This window comes from Mustela lutreola, chromosome 7 (genome assembly GCF_030435805.1).
Source record: "Mustela lutreola isolate mMusLut2 chromosome 7, mMusLut2.pri, whole genome shotgun sequence".
Lineage (NCBI taxonomy): Eukaryota > Metazoa > Chordata > Mammalia > Carnivora > Mustelidae > Mustela > Mustela lutreola.
Window position 1 is genome coordinate 57,331,214 of NC_081296.1, and position 13,868 is coordinate 57,345,081.

Genomic DNA, 13,868 nt, shown 5'->3' on the forward strand with positions numbered 1-13,868 from the left:
AATTGTGCACAGAAAAAGTTGCTGCACCAGGGTTGTGAGGGATCGCTGATTATATACTTGGGAGTTGGGGGAGGTAAGGAAAAGGGAGATTTCAAAAAGGATTTTGAAATGTTAAAGAAGACTCAAAGGATACCAGAGGCCCTGATATTGTCAAGTAAAGTTTTTCCCTCTAACAAGGCATTAACATTAAGGAGATATTGGGTGCTTCCTGGAAGAATATCACTCATATCCCACCAGGAGTGGGGAGGTAGGGAGTTTGCAGGGTGTCAGCTTGTGCTTTGTCCTTAACTAGCCTTCTGCTCCCTCAGCAATGACACAAGCCAAGAGCAGAGGCTTAACAGCTTAACCCACTGAGACAGTCACATGCACCTCAGCCAAACTTATTCCCTGTCCTTCAGTGTCTAAATCCACTAACTGTTCCAAAACAGCATTATTTCTGTAATATTTCAGTATTTAGGTAAGACAAGAATGTTTTTAGTTCCCCAATGCTTTTTTTTTTCCTTGATCTATGCTTTATCACTATGCATTCCAATAGATCATGGGAGAAGTGACTCCAAGGCTACAGTGGATCATTATCCCTACTAGTACTTATATTTAAAACGTTATCTGTGGGCACCTGGGTGGCTCAGTCATTGAGCTTCTGCCTTCAGCTCAGGTCATGATCCCAGGGTTCTGGGATCAAGCCCCGCATCAGGTTCCCTGCTTGGCAGGAAGCCTGCTTCTCCCACTCCCACTCCTCCTGCTTGTGTTCTCTCTCTCACTGTGTGTGTCTCTCCCTATCAGATAAATAAATAAATAAATCTTTTAAAAAATAAAACATTATTTGATGAAATAGGGAAACCAATAGTAGAGATGCATGATACATCAGTTCTCAGGGTTAAAACCTGTGTGTGAAGTACTATCAAGCAAACATAGACCATGGCTTCTAGGGAAATACGTAAAAGCCTTGAACAGAGTTTGAAGGGATGATGAACTTTCCTCCTCCAAAGTCCAAAAGACACAGGGGTGAGGGAAGTGGCAGAAGCCTTGGGTTGCTGAATAACCTCAAAGGGCACCTGGGCCCAAATAGTTCTCCTGAGAATGCTAGTAAATGCAATCATGATGGCCCCAGGCTGACAATTTGTGAAAGGGATCCCAAACACACACATCAAGGTCATTACAATGCAACAGAAAGTGATTTTATTGCTGAGAACACAATGCAACAAAGCTTGGCAGAAGTTCCAAGATTAAAAATAGGGGGCCCTCTTCCCTATTCCCTTCCTTCAAAACACACAGAGCTCCAAAGCGGAAAAGAATCCTGTTTATTTTTGTCTCAATTCTGGTCTTGAATCTTGGTCCTCTAATTCTCCCAGTCCCCTTCTTCTTTCTTCTATGGGAACCATGGAAATCAACAAAGGAAAAGAAAAGCAGAAGAGACCATAAAAGAACAAGTACCAAGGGAGAGAGGAAGTAATGGGAACCTTGGAAACCCTGGCATTTTTTTTTAAGATGTTTATTTATTTATGGGACCATGACCTGAACCAAAGGCAGATGCCTAAGGACTGAGCCACCCAAGTACCCCTGGAAATCTCAGTCTTAATCTAAGTGCACAGGAACTAGAGGATAGGGAGGGTCGCCCGGCTGAGGGGGGTTACAGGCAACAGTGTAGAACTGGTTCTGGGGAGTAGTACTATAGCGGCAGTTGGGATATGTCCCTCCAGTGTGACTGCAGTAAGTCATGCCAATACGATTTGCACTCTGGTGGCAGTTATTCTGGCCATTCTTGCAGGTCCTGTTGGGCAAAAGACAGGTAGCAGCCACGTTCTGGAAGGTGTCATGCAGAAAGGTGTTTTGAGGCTTACAGCGCTGATTATAATTATTGACACGACGCATTGCCATGTTGCATTGGACAGGACCTGTACTTATATGCTGAATGGCAAACCATTGAGCCCTGGTTGGGGGTTGAGCCCAAGCACCAAGTGGATGCACTGGCCCCCATGATCCCAGCAGCAACAGGAGGAGAGGAAAGGGTCCCAGAAGATCCAGCATCATCTCTTCTGTGTAGGAAGAGGGAAAAAAGTGAGAGAATGATAATAGTAGAGGTCATAAGAGCAAAATGATCATTTATAACCATGCCTTTTAAGATTTCATTGGTCCCTTTCTTGTTGTTTAAACCATCTTCTTTCTGATGTGAGTCTTAACAATTCTAAGAAGGACCTGAAGCCCAGGGAGGAGGAATGTGAGTTAAGATGACCTTTTCTCTGACTGGCAAATCCCATTCTTCTCTTTGTCCTGGGCTTATGCAAAGAGAAACTTGTTTATTCCCTCCTCCCTCCTGGAATATATCTCCTCCATCTATGTGACCTGGACCTTCTGGCCATTGTCACGGCTCTACTCTCCCCAGCCCCCAGGCTTCTTACCTGGTCTCTTTGTTGGGGCTCTGGCTGAGGACAGAGGCCGTGATTATTCCCAGGCTCAGAGACTTTTGTCTGCTGTTCCTCTGCCAGGTATGCAAGCGTGGAAGGGTTCTGAGCCCTAGGAAAGAGGAAAGGAAAACCTAGGGCTTAGAAGATGCCCTTCTTGTGCACAGAGCGGATGAGACCCACACCCTCCAACTCACTGTTTAAAGCCAGTATCCCTTCAGATGCAGGAAGACCAAGCCTCCTTAAAGGAACAAAGGAGAAGTGATAACTTCCTCAAAGAAGTTTTGAGGAAGTACTGACTTCCTGATATGGGTGGAGAGCTTCCTTCCTGATCTTAAGCTTTAGTGTTTTGAAGCTTTATGGTTTCAGTTCTTTAAGAGAAAACACACCATGAAAATTTGATATGGTGATTGCCATTTATCTGTTAATGATTTGAGTTCCAACAACAAATTTGAATGAATTAATTTACATGCAATTTTACTGGGCCAGATACTGGGCTACTCAGATTCAGAAGCTCATGATCCAATGAAAGAGATTATCAGATAAATAGACAAATACATTGTATACAATAACTATAAATAGCTCTTTCAGCTGTGGTGGAGGAGATGCTAAGGGGCTATGAGGACCTGGTAGAGATAAGGCCACAACACTGAACTGAGTTTTGAGGATTAATTAGAAGTTAGGTGAAGAGAATGGTAAGGGCATCTCAAAGAGGGAGCTGATGAGGGAGCAGAAGGCTTGCTAAGGACAGAGCATGGGCTGACAACCTGCAACTTTGAATAAGATCAATATGGAGAACACTGCAAAACTCTGATGAAGGTAGTTTAAGAAAATGTAAAGAAGTTTAAGAAAATGTAAAAAAATGAGGAACTAGTCCTTGTCCATGCTGAAGGAAAGCAGACTATGTCATTCCAAACTATGGTTCTTCGACATAAAAATTATTTTGCACTGAAGACAGTTAAGAATCAGTAAATGCAGAAAAGTTTGTCCCTTTTTTGCCTAAAGGCAGGAAATATTTTTTTTTTTTTCCTGGAGACAAACTCTTACCAGTCAGAGTTGGTACCACAGGAATCTGCAAACAAACCTTGTTAAATGAGTTCTTTTCTTTCTAGTTACTTCTTCACCATTTACTACCCATAGACCAAACCCCTTTATCTTGTGAATTCTTCACAAATGTACGTGTTCTTTGTCTAAAAGGCACAAATGCTTCCTACTCTGGCACTTCTTCAGGTCTTCATTCTCTTGTGAAGAGAACGAACATGTAAAAATTTATCAAATTTGTATGCTTTTCTCCTATTCATTTCTGTCAGTTCAATTTTCAGACCCAGCCAGAAACCATAAGAGACCTGAGGAAAACAGTTTCCTCTCTTATAGTGATATGCATTATCAAAACCCCTAGAACTATATAATGCAAAGAATTGATCCTAATTAAATTGCGGACTTTAGTTAATCATAATCAATATTGGCTCATCAATTATAGGAAAAGGACCACACTAAAGCAAGAAGTTATCAACAGGAAAACTGTAGGCTGCGTGGATAGGAGAGAGGGGAAAGGAGAAACATATGAGAATTTTCTATGCTTTCTCCCCAAATTTTCTGCAAACCTAAAACCGTTCTGAAGAATTAAGCGTACTTAATTAAAACAAAACAAACTGTCTCTTTGCCTAGCCCTCATCCACCCTTTTCTACAGCCACACACACCCCACTTCCCTCTGCAGTCCCACAACTTGACAGCACCCTGAGCCTACTAGAAGAGGAAAACAGTATCAGATTACCCCTGTGCCTGGTCAGGAGTTCCCAACCCTGACCCCCTCATCAGAAGCGCCTAAGACTTTTAAGAAAGCCTAAATTCAGGGCGCCTGGGTGGCTCAGGAGGTTAAGCCTCTGCCTTCAGCTCAAGTCATGATCTGGGGTCCTGGAATTGAGCCCCAAATCTGGAGCTCTGCTCAGCAGGGAGCCTGCTTCCCTCTCTCTGCCTACTTGTGATCTCTCTCTGTGTGTCAAAGAAATAAAAATTTAAAAATCTTTAAAAAAAGAAAGAAAGAAAAGAAAGACTAGATTCCAGGTCTCCTGAAACAGACTCTTTGCATGTCTGTGTTTGATGAGCTCCACAGTGAATCTCATACCCATTCCTAGTGGAGAACCATTTTTCTTAGCTGACACTGATTTTTCACCCAGTGCTCAAGTTCTCAAGACTGGCCTTCTGCCTGATTCCTAAAACAAAGCTTCCACTTGTCTTAATTCAGGCAGGTGAATGACTGTCTTGCTACCCCAAGTAAAGTGCAAGACAGATTGCAGAGGACACAACTGGGAGAGTCTACCTCTCCTCCCTATCTCTCTTTATCGCCACACTTACAAGTGTAGGGGAGGAAAAATATCCATTCCTTCTACCCTTTTAAGTTCTCAGCTGGGCCCCCATAACAAAAGAACAAATTAACAAGAGAAAAGCATGCACATTTATTTCACATAGGTTTAAGTAACAGGGGAAACTTCCTAAGGTAATGAAGCCCCCAATGAAGTGGTCAAACCTGTGTCTGTATGCTAGGTTTGATGAAAGGTGGAAAGATGTGGTAGAATAAAGTGTATGAGCTAAACCCTCTTCCAGGAAGGTTTTATGATCTGCTTCAGCAAAGGTCAGTAAGTCCTTCGTACCTCTGTCCTTTCACAAATTTCTTCAGCTTAAAAGATTGAATTTGCCAAGTTTCCACGTTCTGGAGTAGCATGTCCTGAACTCTGTCAGAAGCACCCTGTGATAGGAATGGACCCTGGTGGTTGGCTTAGTCCTTGTTCCAGCCCTACAATCCTAAAGCAAATTCAAGGCATTTGATGTGTTCATTGTGGGGTCTCTGATGAAATACGTCTGTGTCTTCTGCACACTGCTGCCTGGCTGGAAGGAGATTAGTCAAAGGCCTGCTATTTGGTCTGTTCCTTCTCTAGACTTTTATATGCTTGCTGAATGGAAAAAGAATAGTGTCAAATTCTTGTCACTGAAATAACAGAAGATTAGTATCTTTACCCAAACAAAATTATCAGCCATATTCAGACCTCTTAGAACACTCCCTTTTCTCTGGTTGCTGAGGTCTTTCTGTGTCAGGCACCTGACAAGGTAAGGGTCAGAACAGTGAGTCAGAGACTGATGCTACCTGATGAGCTCCACGTTTAGTTTTGTAAGGTTTGTGAGGTTTAGTTTTATTTTGTGAGGTTTAGTTTTATTTCTGCAGAGCTACCTGATTGTCAAAATGGCCTCCAACCCTTAGCCCATTCATCAATTCGGACATGTAATGTCTTTTACTTTTTGTCCAGTTGCTAGGTCAGACTATCTTATGACTCCCTTCTTTTCATGCCCATCATAAGGAACTCTATAAGTTGTAAGTTTCCCATATCTGCTGAGGAGAAAACTATCCACAACTTGGAAGTGGACCAAAGAGATCATATTGTGTCCTTTCACTGGGGTGTCAGGGGTTGTTCAGCATTTCTCCAGGGGATGAGCTGCCACTACAGAGGTGTATACCTTGGCTTGACTTGCAAGATACAAATGAAATTGTCCAAACTGATAAGTGCCCAGATAGTTCCTGTTCACCACACTGCACATGAATTTTGTCCAGCAGAGAATATAATTTTCTGTTGATGTGTAACTCTTAATCTCAGGAAACAAACAGGGTTTCTGGGGGTGACTATAGCACAGGTTTCTGTGCTATAGTGAGTGCTGTGAAATGTGTAAGCCTGATGATTCACAGGCCTGTGTCCCTGAAGCAAATAATATATTGTATGTTAATTTTAAAAATTTTTAAAGAGTATAATTTTCTATAAGCCAAGATCACATTTGAACTGTTTTACCATGTTACAGTTTTCCTTATTATTAATTCACTAGCTGAATAAGTAGGGTTTATTTATGAGTTTATTCAATGACCTGAGTTTATATTTAATCTTTCATGATAGCCTCATGTTTTACTTTTAGAAAAAATTAAAGCTTAAATTTCACAGTTTTACAGGTGTTGTTTCTTTGCCCTGGAATACTCTTTCTAACCTCATCTGTTTGGTTACTTAACCATCTTTCAAGGCTGTGCTCAGATATCCTCTCCTCTGAGCTTTCCCCTCTAAGGCACAGGACTATGTTTCAGCCTTCATTTGTCCAGCACCCACTGCATTCTATTACAATTATTAAGTTACATTATGATTATACAAAAGTGTACTTGAAGAGTAAATTCAATTTGAAAACTTCAGATCTAGGGTCCTAGATGGCACAGTCGGTGAAGCCACAAACACATTCGTCCTTTCAGCCAAGTCCCTGGTCTCAGGGTTGTGAGATCGAGTGCTCAGTGGGGAGTCTGCTTGGAATTCTCTCTCCCTCTCCCTCTCCCCCTCTTGCTCTGCTCTCTCTCTAAAATAAAAATAAATAAATCTCAAAAAACAAACAAACACATGGGGCACCTGGGTGGCTCAGTGGGTTAAAGCCTCTGCCTTCGGCTCAGGTCATGATCCCGGGGTCCTGGGATCGAGCCCCGCATCGGGGTCTCTGCTCAGCAGGGAGCCTGCTTCCTCCTCTCTCTCTGCCTGCCTCTCGGCCTGCTTGTGATCTCTGTCAAATAAATAAATAAAATCTTAAACACACACACACACACACACACCTTCAGATCTGCTGTCCCCGTGCTCTGCTCATTACTGCAGCTCCTTGAGGCAGCATGGCTCTTACTAAATACACATTCACACGGTGGCTTTCCCTCCTTCCTTCTAAATGGGCTACAATTCCTTCAGTAACCAAATTGACTTCTATCCTTGGACTTACAACTTTCCTACAATAAGACTACTGGGGGAAATAAGAACATGTCCTCCTGTGTCTGGAATGGAAATTTAGGAATGTGACAAAGAGCACCACAAGCTCAAGAGAGAGTCATTTTTGCTAGGACAAATCACCAGGGTGGGGCTTCATACTGACCAAACTGTGGTTTTAACCTTCCCCAGAAATGTCATCTCAACTGGTCAGTTAGGAAATTTCTGGTCCACACCAAGGAGATAATCTGTCACATGGGCTCTTTCCATTCCCCAAAGGAAGAGGAGCTCAGTGGCATGAGAAGCCCCCCATTCTTCCCCCTAAAGGAAGCTGACCTTGCCTCAAACAATCCTTTCTTTTCTTTTGCTAAAATTTCCTTGCCCCATAGCTCTGCCTATAAAAGCCTTCCCTTTCCTATAGCTCTTTTGAGCTCCTTTCTACCTGTTATGTGGGCTGCTGCCCCATTCATGAATCATTGAATAAAATGAATTAGATCTTGAAATTTGCTCAGCTGAATTTTTGTTGTTTAATTTTGATTTTTTCCCCAAAAGGTCCAACTTTTTTTTTAAAAAGATTCTATTTATTCATTTGTCAGAGAGAGCATGCATGCACAAGGTGAGGGGACAGAGGGAGAAGCAGGCTCCACACTGAGCAAAGAGCCTGATGCAGGACTCAATCCCAGGACCCCGGGATCCTGAACTGAGCTGAAGGCAGACATCTAACTGACTGAGCTACCCAGGCATCCCTAATTTTGAATTTTGATAATGAGGCAGGACACTTGGTTCCTGGGCCTGTTTTGAAAGCATAAGCACCACTACACTTAAACTAGGTGTATTATGAACTTAGCTTCACATTCTGTTTTGTTCCCTGCTTAGTCATGTTTTACACACCTCTTAAGCATTGTGCATGATTAATTATCATTTTTGCCCTTTTCACTCTACCCCTTGTTTGGACATCGATGGTAAGAATCTGATGGGAGAGTGCCTGGGTGACTCAGTGGGTTAAGCATCTGTCTTCAGCTCAAGTCATGATCCTAATGTCCTGGGATCAAGTTCTGCATTGGGCTCCCTGCTCAGTTTGCTTCTCCCTCTCCCTCTGCTCCTCCCCCTGCTCATGTTCTCTCTGTCTCCCCCACTATCTCTCAAAAAAATAAAAATCTTTAAAAAAAATTTCTTTTAGTTGCAAATCACCACAAATTGAGCTACCACTATTTAGTTACCCTAAGGGGAATATATTTTAAATCACTGTAGGAATGGGGTAGGGATATTTTGAATGAATCTTTGAGTAACTACATTATGAAAAAATAAAGAAGGATCAGTCTTGGGAAAAAGCTGGATCCTTGAGTGAGCTGGAGACCAGGGCCCAATGGGCATGAATCCACTCTAAATTTTTTTCTCTTAAAATCCTTGAGATGTAGCAATTGGTTGGGTTTTGGAAATGACAGCCAAGAAAGAACTCTTGAGACAACTTTTCATGAAAAAAAAAAAAAATACAAATTCATGCAAATTCTTGAGACATCTTTCATGCATTAAAGTATGAGGACAGGACCCATGGGCAGAAAGAACTGCACTGGAGTCATGAGGAGTGGCCCATTTTATACTTTCTAGTTGGGAGGAGGTTAGAGATACTGTTAGTCTCTAGGGAATTTGGGAGCAAAGTTTCTAGGACCTTCAGAAGACTAACTGTTTTAGGAAAAGGTCATTTATCGTAAGTATATCTCTCTTTTAGTACCAGAAAGAGAAAGATGACTCTATAAATCATAAGAAATAATTTTTAAATTTTAAATTCAATTAGCCAACATATAAGACATCATTAGTTTCAGAAGCAGAGTTTGGTAATTTATCAGTTGCAAATAACACCCAGTGCTCATCATACCAGGCACCCTCCTTAATGCCCAGCACCCTGTTACCCCATGCCCTCACCAACCTTTCTTCCAGCAACCTTCAAGGAAACCTTGTTTCCTATGATTAAGAGTCTCTCATGGTTTGTCTCCCCTTCTGATTTCTTCCCATTCAGTTTTCCCTCACTTCCGCTATGATCTTCTACACTATTTATTATATTCCACATATAAGTGAAAATATATGATAATCTTCTTCCTCCAATTGACTTATTTTGCTCAACATGATACCCTTCAGTTCCAACAAAGTTGAGGTAAAAGGCAATATTTCAACTTTTCTGATGACTGGGTAATATTCCATTGTGTATATATACCACATCTTCTTTATCCATTCATCTGTTGATGGACATCTGGACTCTTTCACTAGATTAGCTATTATGGACATTGCTGATAGATATATTGGGGTGCAAGTGCCCCTTCGAATCACTACATTTATGTCTTTGGGGCAAAGACCTAGTAGTGCAATTGCTGGGTCATAAGGTAGCTCTATTTTAACTTCTTGAGGAACCTCCATACTGTTTTTCAGAGTGGCTGCACCAGTTTGCATTCCCACCAACAGTGTAAGAGGGTTCCCTTTTCTCTGCATCCTTGCCAACATTTGTTGTTTCCTGACATTTGTTCATTCCAAGACCCTGGGATCATGACCTGAGCCATAACAGACTGTCAGACTGAGCCACCCAGGAGCCCCAAGGGGAAATGCTCTTATACATGGTTTCCAAAGAATTTTGATTGAGTTGGTGCCAGAAAACTCATCTTGGCTAAACATAATTTGTTGCTAAGACAATCACTATGAAAAGTCCAATAGATATTGTAGCAAGTTGTAAGTGTTCCCCCTGAGATCTTAGAGCCTTTTTTTGGTTTGGCCCAGTTCAAAATTCATGATTCCACCCAGGGAAGATATGCATAAGGACCACCTCCTTAATGACCTCCCTGTTTCATTTTAAACCCCCTTGACATAAGGACTTAATTTTTGTTTTGGAGTAAACTCTACCCCTAATGTGGGGCTCAAACTCATGACCCTAGGATCAGTGTCACCTGCTTTATCAACTGAGAAAGCCAAATCCCCATAAATGACTTTATTTTATTTCACCTTTCATAGTGGACAGAGGGAAATTGTTGTTTTCTGTTTTTTAGTCAGAATGTTCTGTTTATGCCCAGAACTTCCCTTCAAAGCATATTAGTAACAATGCCATACTGGTGTATAGTCTCCTGATTCTCTCCTTGGATGGGAAATATGTCATCAGGATTAGATAGAGAAATACTGGCATTTATTGAAAGCACTGGTGTTTCTATACAAAAAGCCATCTCAGGTCAAGCATTCCTTGAATAACAGGGACTCATATGCTGATAGACTGGATGGGGGTTATGTCATGACCACGTTATGAAGGTCCTCCCATTAGTTTTTTCTTTCCACAATGAAAGCTTTAGTTAACCATAAAGTAAAGTTAACTCACAATTAGAAAGCAGGTTCAAGATTTCCAGCTCAATGACATTTCACCATGTGATTCAACTTGGCTTCTTACACAGCACACAGAGCAGGACACAAGACAAACCACAGCAGAAAACAGATAACAGAAGGCTGTAGTGAGTTAACAAACCAAACTCAAAGTTAGTCTGTGGGCGCACAGTTGAGATAAGGCCTTGGTCATGTCCTGGTCAGCTCTGGCCACACTGCTTCCTATGATCCATCGGGGAAGGATCTTGGTTCTGTTTGGAGATCAATGGGCAGAATCTTCGGGGGCAGTTGCCTTTTGTAAGTCGTCAGACATCAAGGGCTCAGGTTTGAAGAGTCTGACATTGTGTTGCCAAATCCTCCTCTTTCTAAAGGGATTGAATCTGTCTCAGGCCCTAGGAAACCTTTTCTGGTTCTGCTCCTTATTAGTTCTGGGGTATCAGCAACACTGGTCCCCTGGAATATCTCCTAGCTACAGTACCTACTGTGTCATGGCTTGACACAGGCCACTGCTTGACACAGAGACTGCTTGACATGAGAGATTCCATCTTGCTCTCTACAGGTTGTCTCAGATCACACTTCATAAATCCAAATACCCTCTGGTATTTTGGGGTAAAGAAGGAGAGTATAAAGACAGGAATTATGGGCACCTGGGTTTGGAGGACTTGAAAGATGACTCTGAGAAAAATTAAGATGGCCATCACGTGACCCTATATCCACAGCCCTTCCTAACAAGTTCATGGGATCCACTGAACAACTAAACCAGGCAGTGACCCAGTGAGTGCAGAGAAAGGAGGGCTGACATGAGAAGGGGCGAGCTCAGAGAGAGATCCACAGGTGTCCAAGGCATCTTATTTTACAGTGTATTATAGGAATTCAGCCAGGAATTTTGAGAATCAAAGGAAGCAATGCATGTGAAAGTAATTTTGTAAATAATAAAGTGTTAATGTTGATCTATATTATTTATAATATCATCATAAGGTTGATCTACCCCAGTAATTGCCAGTTTTAGCTGGTAAACCCAGTGTTTCTGAAATAAATGTGGTATTCTACTTTTGATGTGGAAGACAAACCATTGTAAACCTTAAGCAGACATCCAACAATTCAACTATGAGCTCAGCCATAAGCTCTAAGGCTTCTCTGAAATGAAGTCATCAGGAAGCACCCCAAACTGACTGGTATGAACATATCCCTTTATCTCTGCAGAAATCAACTACCAAGTAGCCCAGGTATGTCAGTTAACCCTTGTTTCTGAGAGCTGTTGAGCTGACCTCCTTCCTCAAGTTCTGTCTACCAGCTTCTGTAACAGACTCTGCTTGGGTTGTGGCTTCTAATTTGAGTTCCTAAAGAGATATTATCCCTTAAATTTAAATTTAAAATCATTTGTTACTTCTATTCTTTCTTTAGTATTTTCCTTGACTTTAACTCCTTTCTATTAATTCCTTGATATTTCCTTTTGTTAACCATCATTCAATTATTTATTTATTTATTTATTTGTCACAGAGAGAGAGAGATTACAAGTAGGCAGAGAGGCAGGTTGGTGGCTCCCTGCTTAGCAGAGAGGCCAATGCAGGGCTCAATCCTAGGACCCTGAGATCATGACCTGGGCCGAGGGCATAGGTTTAACCCACTGATCCACCCAGGCACCTCCCATCATTCCATTTTTTTCAGTGTTTTGGTACACTGTTTCTCAAAACCATAATAGATAGATGTCCTCATGCAGACTATAATAATGTTTTAATGTCTCTGAAGCTGGAATCCATGGCCTTCCAAGGACTCCATGGAAGGAACTGACAGGGTCATGAACTGCTATGGGGTTATTAACCTCAAAAAAATAAATCTTCAGGTAATTTTACCAGCAAAAAATGGGCTTATTCAGAATAGCAGAGAACTGCAATCAGGCACAAGCAAGCTATAGCAAAACTTTAGGCAAGTGCCTGAACAAAGAGAACACTTTTTTCTAGAGGAAAGGAAAAAGTTTGGAAGGCTGTTATATTTATTGGAATAAATAGAGAGTGGGAAGTGTGGTCGCTTTGCTTTGGCTGGGTTGTGACGGACTAAATTGGCTGGACAGTTCAGAGCAGGGTGGGGGAGCCTATCTTCCTGCTGGACTAATAAAGTAGTTTGCCTTGCAAAGTAGTCTTTTCCTGTTAGATCTGTAATTGGTGAGTGATAGGGCATGAGGGCGCCCCCTGCTGGCCTCCACTGCCATTCTAAACCAGGTTTCCTTTTATTAATTTTCACAGGGAGGGGAAAAAATAACATCTTTATTTTCACTAACCTGCCACTGAGATTTAACAATTTCTTCACTTCTGGGGGCAACTCGCTGGCTCAGTCGGAGGAGTATGCGACTGTTGGTCGCAAGTTCAAGCCCCACCTGGGTGTAATGGTGACCTAAATAAATACAACTTAAAAAAAAGAGAGAGATTTCTTTCTGTTGGTGGTCTTCTTGGCTATTTCCTTATCTTGCTACTGTGAACAATGCCTCAATGAACATAGGGACGTGGATATCTCTATGAGATCTTTATTTCAATTCCTTTGTATAAACACCTAGAATTAAGATTGCTGGATCATATATGGTAGTTCAATATTTTTTTTTAAGATTTATATATTTATTTGGGGTGGGGGAAGGGCATAGCAAGAGAGTGAGAGAGAGAAAGAATCCCAAGGAGATACCCCAATGAGCACGGGGCTTGATCTTCCAATATGGACCTTGATTTCCCCACCCTGAGAACATGACCTGAGCCAAAGTCAAGAGACAGACACTAAACTAACTGAGCCACCCAGGTGCCCCAGTACTTCTATGTTTAATTTTTGGAGGACTCTCCATACTGGTTTCCATAATGGCTACACCATTTTTACGTTCCCACCAATAGCATAACAGGGTTCTCTTTTCTCAGTATCCTCAATGTCTTGTGTTAGCCTGAAGTATTGGAGAGTGATGCCATCAACTACGGCATGTACATTGCCCTCACTATTTGTGATCAGCCCCACAGACGTTTTCCCATCCAGAGCTGATCTTGTGGCTGGACTGACCCTTGTGGCTCTTAGGTTGATTGCAAGATACACCTCAGCAACCCCTCAGGGAGTTTTGAAAAAATGAGGCTAATAAGCCTCATATATTCGGGAAGGTATATGGCACAGCCAAAACCACGCAGTGATGTCTTGAGTAGTGAAAGAGTGCACAGACTTGGGGCTCTGCCTTTATTGGAGTCAAGGGTGGGATCCCCAGGATTTTGAGGTTTCACTTTTTATTGGTGAATTTAAAACATAAGAGTGGGAATGAACGCATAAGAGTGGGGGGGGGGGGGGTCACACAAATGTTCAGTTATCTAGGTCACCCAG

General features: G+C 42.0%; 1 protein-coding gene across 4 annotated transcripts in view; it reads right to left on the reverse strand.

The window, feature by feature from the left end:
- Positions 1-1,156: 1,156 nt before the first annotated feature.
- LOC131836025 (ribonuclease K3-like) overlaps positions 1,157-13,868 on the reverse strand; it is a 33,637-nt gene continuing 20,925 nt past the window's right edge. For 3 of the 4 annotated variants that reach the window (XM_059181019.1, XM_059181022.1, XM_059181020.1), the window contains 2 exons: positions 2,400-2,514; positions 1,157-2,036 (listed from right to left, as the gene is read on the reverse strand). In XM_059181019.1, coding sequence (XP_059037002.1) covers positions 1,576-2,031 — 456 coding nt within the window. In that variant the 5' untranslated portion in view covers positions 2,032-2,036; positions 2,400-2,514 and the 3' untranslated portion in view covers positions 1,157-1,575. Of the gene's footprint in view, positions 2,037-2,399; positions 2,515-2,599; positions 2,726-13,868 lie in introns of those variants that run through there. The other variant, XM_059181021.1, reaches the window with a different exon arrangement.